The sequence below is a fragment of the Nothoprocta perdicaria genome, unplaced genomic scaffold (genome assembly GCF_003342845.1).
Source record: "Nothoprocta perdicaria isolate Ctin4 unplaced genomic scaffold, notPer1 scaffold_25, whole genome shotgun sequence".
Lineage (NCBI taxonomy): Eukaryota > Metazoa > Chordata > Aves > Tinamiformes > Tinamidae > Nothoprocta > Nothoprocta perdicaria.
The window spans coordinates 779,437-793,980 of NW_020455477.1; the positions used below are offsets into that span (position 1 = coordinate 779,437).

At 40.4% G+C, this 14,544-nt stretch overlaps 1 protein-coding gene across 1 annotated transcript in view; it reads left to right on the forward strand.

Moving 5' to 3' along the window:
• Window positions 1-14,544, forward strand: part of CLSTN2 (calsyntenin 2) — a 214,652-nt gene that overhangs the window by 45,381 nt on the left and 154,727 nt on the right. Inside the window, exon 2 of the mRNA XM_026040140.1 lies at window positions 10,690-10,812. Coding sequence (XP_025895925.1) covers window positions 10,690-10,812 — 123 coding nt within the window. The remainder of the gene's footprint in view (window positions 1-10,689; window positions 10,813-14,544) is intronic.

Sequence of the window (14,544 nt, forward strand, 5' to 3'; positions counted from 1 at the left end):
AACACCTATTTTGGAACCAGTATCTGTTCTTAGGGACATGTACTTCAAAAGCAAGAAGATCAAACCATTTTGCCATAAGCATCTCCAAGTTTGTGAGGGCAGAGTGTCCTTTGAATATGTGATTGAATGCAAGTGACTGACAGATTCTCATGACAACTGTGATTATTGTGGACAAAAGACCCAGGAAAAGMGTGTCTGGAAAGCTCTTACCTGAGCCTGATATATGGGAACTGTCTTTGGAGCTGTTGTTTAGAGACCCCTCCCTCCCTCTCACAAAAGAGACTTGCTTAATGTTACCTGCGTTTTCGTGTGGTCACTGGCAAGTACCAGCACAACCATTGGAAATATCAAAAATAATGACATCTGTGTTGTGACAGCTATAAGATCAGAAATATTGGGAAAAGTTGGAGTTCAAGTTTATATCTCAAAAACAAGTCCAGGTACTTTCAACCTTCAGTTTTATAGGGATGATTTATGTAGTTATCTTTCTTTATGCCCTCATCTCTTAAAATGTTTTCTCGACCAGCTTGTAAGAAATGTGAGAAAAGTGATTTTAGTCAACTGTCCCTTTGACAGCAACCRCTAAAGTTAATGTAAGTAGATAAGCTGGCTGTTTTTTCTCTTCATTTTTTTTTCCAAATGGAAACCTGGTTGCAATCTCTCTTCAAAATCTTATTGCTTCCTCAAGTGCAGATATAATAGACATAATGAGGTCTAAAACTGACAGGATGTGACTTTCACCGGAGTAATGAATACTAAATGATCAGTTTGTAGTGAATGAACTGTAAAATATATAATTATCATTCATTGTTCCATACCTTTTGCAATAAAAAGCATAAAATGAAATTTGCAAGAAAATGTGTCCTGTCTGCAACATTGTAGGACAAAAGCTGATATGTCGTGGGTCACCATCACTCTTGGCAATTCACACAAGTAGTTGATAATTAAGAATAAAGTCATGAAGCTGAAAAAGTACTGTTAAATACTTAAATGTCAGATTTAACAACTTAACTAAAGGAAAAAACACCAAGTATAGAAGATGCCATCTCCTTTTCCCCTAGTTTTGTCTTTCCTTGCACGCACTAGTTTCTGTGCACTGGCTGAAGCCCTGGGTTAGCTCTTGTTTCAGCAAATATCAGCAATTGAGTAATTGTGTCGTTATTAGAGATTGCTAACAACTAAAGAATTGAAGATTAACTCTTTTTTAGGTTTACGTAGTAAAAAAAGAATGATGAAACGGAGGTAAGGAGCATATCCCTTGCAAGTACTGATATCAAACTGTCCCTAGTAAATAATTATTCTGGTGTTATATAATATGCTATTTATCTGGAAGAAAAACCACAATGCATATAGACTCTCAAGAGTTTCTCAGTATTAGATGTATTTTCTGTAAAATACCTTCTGGTTTTGGTGCAGAAATGCTGTGTTTGTCAGGGGACTAGAGTGCCTGAGGGCTGGGACTTGTTGTCTAAGCGCTACTTGAGTTCATTCTTACTTGTCTCTTTCATAGTCATTTGGTGCAGAGCATAACCCTATACCATGATTCCTATTAATATTAAAACCAGCAGTTTTCCAGCATCTTGTTGTTTTGGTTTAATGGTGTCTGCAGAGCCTCTAGGTGACGCGTGTCGGTCTGCAGGTCTGGGGACAGATGCGAGAGCCCAGAGGCACCTTCCTTGTGTGACGGGCTCCGGGGCCATGCTGAGACCTGAGTCATGTCAACACCCGCTGCTGGAGCAAGGTACCAAATCGGAGCGGCTGGAGTGGGTGTCCCTGGCTTGCCATGTAACTGGGTGAGACAGCCCATGGCAGGGGCCAGGAGGAACCTGCTGACCCGGGTCTGGCTGGCCTTGAGCCTCTTGCAGATCCCTTCTGGCTCTTAATGACGAGGAGATTTTAGCAGGTGGCCTGTCTGTTCTGGAAGGTTGGTCAGTGTTTACTCTGGCCGGGCATTTTTCCCCTTTGCTGTGAGATCCCCTGTGCAGTGCACCCCAAGTGCTAGAGTGTTCTGCAGGSAGAAGCACAAGCAGGAATTATTAGTTTCTGATTGAGCCCAGACTACAGGCATCAGCTTGTTTAGTAACAGGGCAGAAAGGAAACCCATGCTTCCAAGTGATCTATAGGTTTCTTCCTGTGTTTGGATATCTGCTTCCTCACTCATTTGTATTATCAGGCTGAAATGAAAGGGGCAATTCCACTGGGAGTTTACTTGCAATGCTGCTGAAAAGCTGTCTTAAATCATCTGGGAAGTTGATAGATTGATGTCGTCCCTAAAGAGGCTGAGTTATAAAAAGCCTCTTGGCTCGGTGGTTGGGACCATATGGGGACAGGAATATGTTATTTGCTGGTGCAATGTCATGATCTTGCTCTTATTAGAGCAGGGCTTAATACTGCCAAATTCTGCYGTGTTTTCACTCTGAGCACCAGTGTACTCAAAATTAATTATTCAAGTATATGAAAGCAGAACTGAGGAGAGGAATTTCTAATGCACGTATTATATTTTAAAACTAGACTGTTGGCAGCTTAATTTCTGTGTAAACAAACTGAGACTCATATATTTCAAAAATGACCTAGGAATTAAGAGAGACTCTTAGGAAGCTGAGGAAGAAGTAGAGAAAGGAAGATAAGAGACTGTTTTCAAATTGAAATGCAGAAGAGAGGTGAAATAGTTCTGAAAAAAATAAAAAACATTCAGGTAGTATGTGCAGCAGTTTAGGTTTAAATCTGTGGACAAGCACTGTGAGAAAGATGATTTTCTTTGGAAAAAAAATAAAGACTGTATTGACAATGAGAGCATAAAATACAGAATTGTATTAAACATTGCTCAAAGCTCAAAAGCTCAAAACTCAAAAGCTCAAAGCTCAAAACGGTCTCAAAGCTTAAAAAACCATTTCAGGCAGCTGCTAGGTCTAAATTAATCTTTTTCAAAAAGGGAGTAAATGAATAAGAAGCAACTAGATGGAATATGGTTGAGATGTGCATTGTTATGAAAAGYGGTATGTCTTTATGCTTGACATACTGATTATATAGCCCGTGTAATTATAGGCATTCTTCGGTTTTGGAGAGCTGAAACACAAAGGTCTTGACTAGCAGAATTTCTACAACACCCACCGATTGATTTTGTTTGGAGGAGAGGTTTTGATTTGTTTTGGAGATTGTAGCGGCTCCTGTCGAGGACCACAAGCTTGGGCAGGGAGACACGGTGTAAAAGTGAAAAGGAGATGCACATGATTCCAAWAAATTGTCATCTGTTAGGAGAAAACAGACAGCCTATAACAAATGATGGTGATGCATGCAGCCTTGCTGTCCTCCTTCCAACGATAGTTAAAGTGAGGGTGGAGAGTCAGCTGATATATTAATTTTATTCAAGGTACCTTTCAGTGTCAGACACACCTACGCACTAACCAAGGAGTACAACTGGTGCTGATTCTGTCTGACTCTGTAGTGCACTTGCCCCTTTACCTGTTGCCACTTCSATGTACACTTAATTGCCTCACAGTCCTGGGCTTTTGGTGTATTTTGGAGTATTAGACAAGAAGTCCTAATACAGAATCGTGTGATTTATGTAGGGTGGGTATAGCATCTTGTATGTTCCTACTGCTGCAGAGTGACCATGATTCTGATGTAGCACAGTCTGTGGTTTAACCAAAACCCTGGAATGGCAGGAAGCTGCAGAGCATGCGGCTGMCGAGGTTGTGCATGGTCATATCTTTCCCTGAGCCTTCCAGCTTTATGACTTTTGCTCACCTACACATACATTAATCACCATTTCCCAGCTTCTTGTATTCTTCCTGGTTTTCTGTCTCGTTCTTAAAAACATCCAAGTTTGCTGATCAGCGAAGGAAGTCTTCCTTTTTTCAAATGCACTTGCTATTTCAGAAACAATGTGGCTGATTTTGGGAAGAGTCATGGCTATCAAAAATAATAATAATAAAAAAATACTCTTCTTCTCCTTCARGGTGATGTGGGTCGCCCGCTCTCTGGGTGTAGTAAAGGACAAGAACTTTGACCTGGCAGGTTTTTAGATGATGTTCTCTGTACTGGAATATTTTTGAGCCACTGCAGTGTGAAAATCTGTGCTTTGGAACACAAAACAGAAAGATTAACATCAACAATTCCCTACGTAGTTTTTTAAAAAGCAAAATGTTTACTCCCTTGAAGATCGTGGTATTAGAGCTTAGCTCATTGTCCTAGATTTAAAATGCATGGAATTATACATAGGAGCATAGGTTAAGCGTTCAGTGAGCTTAAATTTATATGGTAACTCTCAAGAGTTTGACCTCTCAAAATAGTGTAGCACAAGATGAAATTATCTAATAAAAGTAACTATTTCTTAGTAAATTTATTTTCCAGTTATTTTAACTTGGTAATCAAATAGGTGGCTTTAATGCTGATTTTTTTCGGCATTGCATTCTCCCCTGGGAGCATTACTAAAGTCTTGAGACACAGCTGTGAGAAACCCAAAGTGGTTTAAAAATCTATTTTTAAGTCTTCAGCTGAAGTAATTATTTACTAAGTAAAGCTGCTTGCATGAACGATGAGGTCCAGGAAGGAAGCTGTTACCTATGCAAGTCTGCTCAGCACATGCTAATGCGTCTAGCATGCCACAGGACTTAGTATTTGCTTTAGAGGTGCYCTAAGGAAGAGCTTTCATGGAAGCAAATGCCAGCAGCCAGGATTCCCCGATTTTAATATTTTAGGCAATTAAAAAGCCACTAAACGTGCATTTATTTATTTATTAGTTAAACATAGCACCCTGCAGCTCCATAACTCTTCAAAGAGATCTTTGTTTGGTGCTAATAGAGGATTGCTCTTGCTTTTCTGTGTAATTATTGGATTTTTTGTTTCCCGTGGCAACACAGAGTCTGGATAAAAACATTTATTAGTGGTCCTGGATGGTCCTCAGCGTTGCCATAAATACCTGGATATTGAGAAGATATCGATGCCCCGTCCCTGACAGCTGTGTTTGAATCCCTCTCCATTAAGTGTGTGATTGAATCGTCTGATGGAAAGCTCTTTTGAGGACACTTGTTGCTTTAAAGCATAAACAGCAGCGTTGGCTCTGTGCATAACGAGTGCTGAAAACTCTTGGAAGGAGAAACAAATCCACACGTGCAAAAGCTTTCAGACCAGACAGGAAAGAAAGATGGTGCTTTTAAGGAATGTAGCTTCCCACATGTAGTGAACTTTGGAAGGAATTAAATGATGATAAAATAATAAAGAGGGATTTAACAAAGGTAACATCAACTACACTGTGAACCTCAGGTCTGTTTATGTTCCTTTATAAAATGTTGGCCACTTCCTGACCTGAACCTCTAGACCTGTTGCTGCTAGTGGTTAAGAATACAGCATTGTGCTCTATGTAATATACTTGTAACACTACAAATATAAATATATAAATGTAGAAGAACTGAACGTCTTGATCAGGGAAATACTTCCAATAGCACAAATGAGAATTTATCTTATTTGCAAGCTTAGAGCAGTCTAAGTCACGGAGGGCATGATTGTGTGGGCTGGWGCAAAGGGGCCAGGAGGCTCAGTGTAAAGGTTTGTTACTGAGTGCATGCGGATATTCCAGGTGCGCTCTTATGAAATGAAGCTCGTAAGCAAAAGGACTGCTAAGTTGTACCTATGAATACTGTAGGTAGGTTTTTATGAAWTTTTTAGCCTGAACTGGCAGTTTCATATTTAAAATTTTTGAGAATGTTGCATTACCCAAACAAAAATATGACTGATCCACAGTAATTAGGTAGCCATTAGYACCAGAATTCAAAGGTCTGGTCTTGGCTAGTGCAGAGGTGTTGGGCAGCTGTGTAGGAGGCAGCTTTGAACAGCCATAGCCAAGGTGACCGGACAACTGGAAGGAGCATATGCTGCCCTTTGTTGGACAAAAGGTATTCTCTGCTGTTTAAAACTAAGGAGTTATGTGTATACAAGAATTGTATACTCTTGGCAGCAATGTGGAGATGAGGTGTGTGAGTGTAAGAAATATCATTATTTATCCTGTTACTTAAATATATCACTTAAGCATCTTTGCAATGGGTAGCCTTGCAGCGGCGGGTGAGCGGCGTGTCTTCGCTGAGCACCGGACGCCCGCACCCCTCTGAAGTGCCCGGTAGCCCCTCGCAGCGGCGCRGGAAGAGGAGAGGCCTTGTGCTGTAGTAGCAACGAAGAGCTGTGTAGCCGTCAAGCTGAGGGGAAAAAAGAGCTTAAAAACATTTAGTAAAAGCAGTGATTTCTTCACTCTGTTGATGGGAGCTCATTTGTTGCAAGAATCTTACGTGGGAAAAGCATTTTGTTCTCACTGCAATTGGGAAGGTGTCCCGCCTTTCTAAGTGCCACTCAGCCATAAGTAAAGGATGGTACAATTCAGAACATAGTGTTAAAAAATATTTTTTTTTAAAGAACTCCATCTTGGCAAGGGGGAAATGCTGCTTTATTGGTGTCTTACATGGGAAGCTCAGCGCTTTATGCGTTGGAAGTAGTGTGCTTGTTAAATGTGACTAATCCAGAAAGGTTTAGTATGAGAGTTTGTTTTCCTCCACTGCAAGTGTTTTCACAGCTGGAGTATGCAGTTCTTACTGAAGTCTGAAGCTGAATTTTATTTTAAGTCAGAAATGACTCAATTTGCTCTGATTGCAATTCCTATGTGCTTAAAAATTGTGTAGCTCTACCAGAATAAATATGAATTTTTATTTTAAAATATATTTTACTTTAGAAATAGACAATAGATTGCAGTCTAATATTACTAATTTCCTTACAGAAGATCTAACTTTTGTCTTAAAAAGTTGGTAGTAAGAATGAGCTASTAACAAAGCCCTGCTCCACAGCTTCCCCCTTTTCTTGACTAGAAAATTTTGCTAGTTGAAGTTGTCTTTATTGCAAGGCTTTTGCACTGGGGCGAGAATACATTCTAATTGCTGGAAACTTTCTTGTGCGGTCTGTCATACGCAAAATAGCTCTTTACTGTGATGTATGATCAAACCAGTCCAAATTATCTTTAGTATCTCCAGTGAGTCTTTTAGTGTTGCTGAGATGCGCTGGTTATGATCTATTCTCTAGCTGAGACGTCCCCTGAAGAGTTATGGGGGAGTCAGATCAGGTATGTCAGATAAATCCCAGTTTAACTGAACTCGGTGCCAAAACTCCCATTGACTTAATTGGGACGGGAATTTCAAATTACTATTTTATGTAAAAGCACATAAAACATTATAATTTCAAGTCATCTATCTAAAAGCGAACCCAGATTGTAACTAGGGGAGTTTCAGTAAGTCAGGCAATGGCATCACACAGAGAACTCAGTGTATGGTGACACACTGGGAAGAATAAATTTCTTCTTTACAATTTTTCTTTGGCAAAAGGTATAAAATATGTTTGAATGTTGAATCTCCTCTGTGGGTTGGGAACCAAAGTTCTGGAATTCTTCTGTCAATAGCCACATAGGGTTTCTTTTCCTGCAAAGTGCCCTCATCCATCTGCCTGCCTGCTCTGCCTTCCCACAGCAGGCTTGAGGTCTTTGCCAAACTCCTGATCCCAGTGTCAGCAGCCACCTCAGCCCCCGTTCGCATCTCTGGGCTGGGCTTTCTCCTCAGCTGCTGCTCTGAGATGCAGATTTGGTTCCTGTCTTTGGTTATTTTGGGTCTTTTTTTTTTTTTTTTTTGCATTTCAGCAATGCAAAAGCTTGTTTTTCTATTGCTTTTCTCTCAGAAATACTTGAAATACTGGGCTGGAGCTGGAGTTCTTGCCAACTCCACAATCATCTGGAGGTGATTTCCCAGCAAAGTGTTACCCCAAATAGGGAGGGTGCTGCTGAACTAGTTGACATCCACATGGAGGAGAAGTCTCAGTGTTGGTGAGCACACATTGTCAGTGTCCTGTGTCACCTGCCTCTGTGGGGCTTTGCATGTTATTATTTACTCAGTATCTGAGTAGGACATTAGAAGTACTTGCACTTGTCTGTACAAGAGCTGGGAAATGTGCTGTAGTGCAGAGAAGGCAGGAGCTTCCACTGCTTCTGTTCTCCAGAAGCCAGTGGGATTTGGGGCATACGCTTGGAAGTCTGTGYGCATCCTTGGTGTCTGCTGCCTTTCAAGGAAAAGCTTCATTGCTTCCAAGGGCTTGAGTTAGCAGGCAAAAGGACTGAAAGAACTGAGCCAGGAGGTACGAAAGCCTAAATTTTCTGCAAATTATGCTGCAATCAACCCMCTCTTTAAGCTAAGAGATAGAGATGAGAGAGCATATTATCAACACGTTTAAATGGAAAATAGATTCATTATACTGTTTTGGAAGAAAGAAAGAAAATGTTTGTGTTCACAGAACGGTCTTTAACTCACATAATTTGTTACCTCAAATTTTAGCTTTTTAATATTTAGAAATCAGTGGATAATCAGCTAGATGATGCTACCTCTGCTGTAGTGTCTGCAGTCAGTCCCAACTCCCAATCTTCACTTTTCTTCCTTTTGTAGTTTGCTTCCAAGGCATTTTTTGCCATTCGTGACAGTTCTAATCACTGTGCTATATTTATTGTACCTTCACTGCTTGCTGCCAAGGAGTTTTTTCACCTCATAAGCAGTAAGCATCTCTTTTGGCTTGCTCCTCATCACAAGGTGCAGCCTTCCTGCCTTGTGCCTGTGGGATGATCCAGCTGTGACCCTGCTCGCGACCATGTGCCTGGGCCATAGCCCTGGCCAAGGGCCCTTCAATGGGCAGCTTGCAGGAGAGGCCAGTGCAGGTCAGTATTTGCTTTGCAGCTGCTGAAGCCCTGTGGTCAGCGACGGTGGTCCCACAGGCGCCAGTGCTGACCCGGGGACCCCAGCAGTGTCCTTGTTCCGTGTCCCCACCGCGTGTCACCCCGTGTAGGAGTAGCGCCTCTCTGCGGGGTTTTGAGCTCTCAGCGTCCCCCAGCTCTTCTGTGTCCTGCTGCTACATTTAGTCCTTGGTTTGACTTTCAAGCTGCAACTTGCAGGAGTGCGGTGGTTCCTGCAGGCTCCACAGAAGGCCTTAGTTTTTCTTTCCTTTTTTTTCCYCCCTTCGGTGTTTTGCATGGCAAATGCATTTGCAGATGGCACACGGAGTGGCAGTTTTCTAGGAAGATGGTTTAATTAAATCCAGAGGCTTGTAATCACTGGCTTTGGCAGCACACTCTGTGGAAAGGCAGTGTAAATGGTGCGTACAGAATTTAATGAATTGACCTCTAACTGTAATTATGGAAAAAGATTAATTGTCTTATCCTAGCTGCTACAAATTATTTACATTATAGTTTTATATGGATGGCTAATAAAATATAGGAAGGGAAGGAAGTTAAAAAGCCAACTATAGGTATTCTTCTTCTGTACTTCTTAACTGAGCACAAGTTTGAATTTATGAAACCCTAGTATGAGTTTCAGCTTCTACCCAGGCAGCTCTTTAGGGAAATTTGAGCGTGAAACTTTTATATGCAAACAAGTATACGTGCTTCCTCTGTCATCTTTAGCAAATGCAAATCCCCAGTTGCTTTTTCTATCACTTTCTTTTATCAAATACATTCTTATCTTTGAAGAGTAATGAGAAACATTGAAATATTTGTTCTTAACGTATTCCCTTCCCTTTTGAAGATTAATATACAAAAATTCCACACTTAAAAAAGTTTGAGACACACATAGATACTAATCTCCAAGAGGCTCTAATTAATGTCTCAAAATATTCTTATGTTCTTAAACGAAATTCTATGAATTTCTTTTTTCTATTTAAGCAGATTAGCATAGCTTAATATAGTGTTAAACAGATAGCATTATATGCTTTTCTGTTGCATTTTTAAATAAATGCAGCATGGCATCATAAATAATGTCCTTAGAAACTTGATCTAAAGTTTGGCCGTCTTTAAYGTAGATAAGAAAAAATGCAACTTTCACATAGTTTCCAGGATATTCAAAAATAAAAATGGATCAAAATGAGAAGCACAACTGTCTATGCTTCACATTTGAAAACAGATTTTTCAAAAACAATGTAGAAGGGGAAAAATATTAGACTATTTGAAATTTATACATCTGATGGAGATTATTTTGCCTGTTTTTAGCTAGATTTAAAATTACTTCTTGTGCGGTACTTACTGTTGTTTTGAAGCTGCACATCATCAACACCTGCTAATAATACCTAATGTTTTGGGATTTTTGTACCTGTTAACTAAAGCTAGGTGAACAGAGAAGTGGCTTCTTTTGATCAAAGTGATTAAAATGAGGTTTTCCTTTTTGTTCTTGAAAAAGAAGTGTAGAGAAAAAGGTGACTTTGAGTGTTTTTCCAAAAGAGAAAAAAAATGCCCCTCAGCTGCCCTCCTGCTTCCTGCTGAGTTGTGGTAGAATTGCTTTTCCATGGACATCCTTTCCCTTGGATCAGACTTTTACCACAATGTTGAGAAAAAGACTAACGCTGATTATGCGTGACAGTCGGGATATGTCAAAATTATTTTGAAAATTGCCTTTTTATTTTGGCATCTTAATCAGAGGGATCTGTTAGTTTTATTATTCTTGACAGTGAATTATGGTGCGCTATACATATCGAGAATAAATTTTGTATATTTATTAAGTACTTGGAGATTTTTGTAAATGGCTTTTGAGTAATATTAATTTTGGCAATATGTTACATACTTAAAAATGAGTTAATTGGGTGTAAAATATGAATCAACTCAATTATAGTATTTATTTTCTTTTCTAGTGAATAAACACAAACCCTGGATTGAGACATCCTACCATGGGATCATAACGGAGAACACCGACAGTGTGATTCTGGATCCGCCTCTCGTTGCTTTAGATAAAGATGCGCCTGTTCCCTTTGCAGGTAGGAAAATAGAATTAATAGCAGCATTTATGGGCTGTGTTATACAGTTATTCATGTTTGCAAAGAATGTGTTGTTGATTTATTCGCTTGTTGATTTATTTGCTATTTATAGTTATTAGCTTTATTTACTATTATACAATTGAAAGGACCTGTCAGAAGTTATCAGAATTCTGTGGGCTTGACCATTGGCCCTTGGACCTCTAAATGAGAGGTTTTGTACTGTCAGTCTCTTCACTTGTAAAGTGATTTTAAACAGTTTCCTGCAGCAAGCTTGTGCTATCGCCATATTTTTTGAATGAAAACATGGAAATTAATGGGCTTTAAATTCACCTCAATGGAAAATAAACGTGACAATTGCATGAAGTTAAAATACACAACTCATTTTGTTTGGTGGTAACAGCCCCTACTTCCTCTCTTCCTGTTCCTGTCCCTGGCTGAGACCTGACTATGGTCAAATTAAGTGAGAAATATTTAAACTTCCTCAAATCATATAATACTGTGCTAGTACTTCAAGACTGCCAAGACTTGGACAGAAATTTTAATGGAGGCTTTGAAGATTTCTACTAAAATTGCTGTGTGATAGATGTATGCTTTATAGAAGATTTACCTACATTAAGTCTATTTTTCCTGACAGTTATTCTGTCACGCTATGAACTTATTGAGCAGAAAATAGTATTTTTACATTCCAAGCAGGCTTTCTGTGTAATTCCTTGTTTCATTAAAATTGTATTTTTTTCAAAGAGAATAGAAAAGTAAGACTTGAAGAGCTGTCCTGAAGATCCGAAAAAGATGCACTTATTAAAAACGTGTACATTATGCAGGAATGTATGTGTGTATGTTGTAGAAGAAAAGCAGCCAGTGAAGCCGTGTGCTCAGAATGCTCTTGTGGAGCGCAGTCCTCTTCAATGAGCTCTAAATCACAGTGCTTGATCCAGAAAGCATTTCACTGCATGCTTTAGGAATTGTTATAAGCCATTTTCTCCCAAAGTATATGCTGTTATTCACTCATTCTCCACCCAGCTGGGCTTAGCAAAGGTTTTTAGATCTTGCCAACTTTTTAGTATCAATATTGGTTTGTGGTCCGTGTTCCCAGTGGTTCTTGGTTGTACAGAGATCTGTTCTTCCTCAGTTAAGTGGTGGGGACATTCAGGAGAGGTGACTAAATCCAGTGAGAAATAAAGGCCTCCAAGGAGTTACAGCATGGGTAGAGCAACCTGAGCACCAAATGCCTCCATCTGCCCATGTGTTCCTATGGTGCCAAGTTATTTGCTAATGAAAGTGTAATCAATGCCCATTCAGAAATAAATGGCCAGCCTCTAACTGAGAGATACTAATTACAATCACAGCAGCAGTATTTCGTACAAAGATGTGAAGGATAACATGTCTTTCTCATTCAGGTACTAATTTTTTGAAGAAATCTATTTTTTTTCCCCAGGAATTATGTTTTAATGCATTTATCAACAACAAGTATGTATTAAACAAACTGTGGAACGAGGCTTTGCATGATAGTGTTATCTGTGGTTTATTAGAATGAAAATTATTTTCTGTGCTGGCAGCTATCCCATGTTTATGCATTTCATTCTTCCACATGTACATGAGAAACAGGAATGTAAACTCAGGTGAAACATGCACAACTGTAGTACTAACAATATTTGCTTGCTGTGCATTTACTACTGTGGTAGTGCAGTTACCTAAACCATTTTTTGCTTGGACATGGATACTTTATTCTTCAATATAGCATGTAAGTCTTCAGTGATACCAGAGAATGAGAGCTCCTTTCACATTCCCTGTTAGTGTTATTAGGATTTTCTCCAATGACTGTAGCAAACCTTTTAGATTTATAGGCTCTTGAAAGATTTTTCCAAGATAAAATTTAAACAAAATGGACCTGGTTTCAAGAATGTATCCAGAGCAAATTTCTGACTGGGGCTTGCATATGTCCTGTTATTATCTTGTTTAGGGAAATCCACTGGAAGAATCTTTCTTTGAAAAGTATATCTTCCCAAGAAGGAGTGCAACTTGAATTAGGCTTGCCCTAATCTGCAGGGTGCACCAGAGACCCCTCAGAGGTCACACACCCACTGAAGGGGGATCCAGTCAAATCAAGGATTTGACTTGTTTGCCCAGGCGTGATTTGGCCAGGTGAAATGAGCTGAATCAGTTTGACACTGGTCTGTTTCTATGACAGACAGAGCCTTTACCAAAGGCTGCAGTATTTTGTAAGGCTGTTGGTATTTTAATGCTCCGACTCCCTTTGCTCAAAGATGTGCATGGACAGACCTGAGAGGGACTCCAGGATGCCAGCGATCTGTTYTCCAGCCCAAGCAGCACCTGTGTCAGTCCTGATGGGGAGTTTTGTGTTCCGTAGTTGTAACCATGTGCAGTGACGGGGACACAGCAGCTGCCTTGGGCAGCAACTTCTTCTGCTGGTGTCCGTGGTGTCCTTCCATGCTGCAGTAACAGCCCACTCGCTTTGGTGCCTCCACGGGTGTGCAGAGCAGAGGATCCCCCTTTTCTTTTTAAGCAGTAGTCTTTCACATTGCTGCCTGAGGGAATGTGTTAAATAGAGCAAGGGCCTCAGCTCTGCACCGTGTTACTGGTATGGGACTGAAGTGGAGAAGTGGAGGCAACTTGCAGAGCAGTGAGAGGATGAGCATCCTTTCACCGTGGAAGCGAGGAGCCACGTTCTCTGCTGTGCCATCATCAGTAGCCAGAGGCAGTTGTCTAAGGGCAGTGTGCCACACCAAGGTCAGGCTAGGCAATTTTACCACGTTTAGGTGGGCCTGTTAAGTCCAATTCCCCATGGATTTGCAGACAGCCGTTCAGGAGAGGTCGGTTGAGGCTCTGCCTGGCCTCCTACGCACAGGAGCTGCACACGCATCACCCTTCCTCTGCACGTGCACTCCCAGGCTCTTACTATCATTTTGGCAGTACTAAAAGCAATATAAAGGGTAAGTAGACAAGCAAAAGAGCATAGAAAGATGCTTGAATATTCTCTAAACTACAGACTACCTTCACAGGCTCACATATCATCGCTGATATGTTAACAGCTTGCCGGAGCGCGTACGCTCAGCTGTCCCCCAGCAAATGCAGGAGTTGTCAGCTCGCTGGTACCCAAGGGCTGAACACAAAATCCCATTTCGCTCCTTCAGAAAGTGAAGCTGTCTCGCTTTCTTGTTTGTTTGCTTTTTATTGATAAGCAGTGGCATTAAAAACAGAAACAGTCTTTTTGGTGCAACAGTAAAAATATGGAAATTACTCCTTGAAGTGTGACTCTGAATACAGTCGTATTTAACTTTCAGTGTCAGCAAGGCATAAAACATGCTTTGAGTTTTATGGTGCCCAGATTTCATCGGTGTTAAATATTTTACTGTGATAATGATGCATGAGCAAAAAATCTTGAACCTTAAATTAAGCTGGGGCTACTGCAGTTGTTTGTAACAAATCACCTGCTGAATTTTTAAGCTTCTCTGAGAAGGGTTTAATGTATCTCAGTTAGCTAAGACTGTGGCCACAGAAGGCCAAAAAAAAAGCATCTCCTGTTGCTGATCATGTGGCAGGGCAGGATAAAGGAATGATCCCCAGAGATGTGGCAGCAGCAGAGAAAGTTTTGGGGATTCTGAGGGACCTGTGGGAAGGTGGTTGCCATCCCTGGACCTTTTCTTGGGTGATGGATGCTCAGCCTTGGGGCTAACAACACATTAAAAAAAAAAAAAAAAAAAAAAAAAAAAA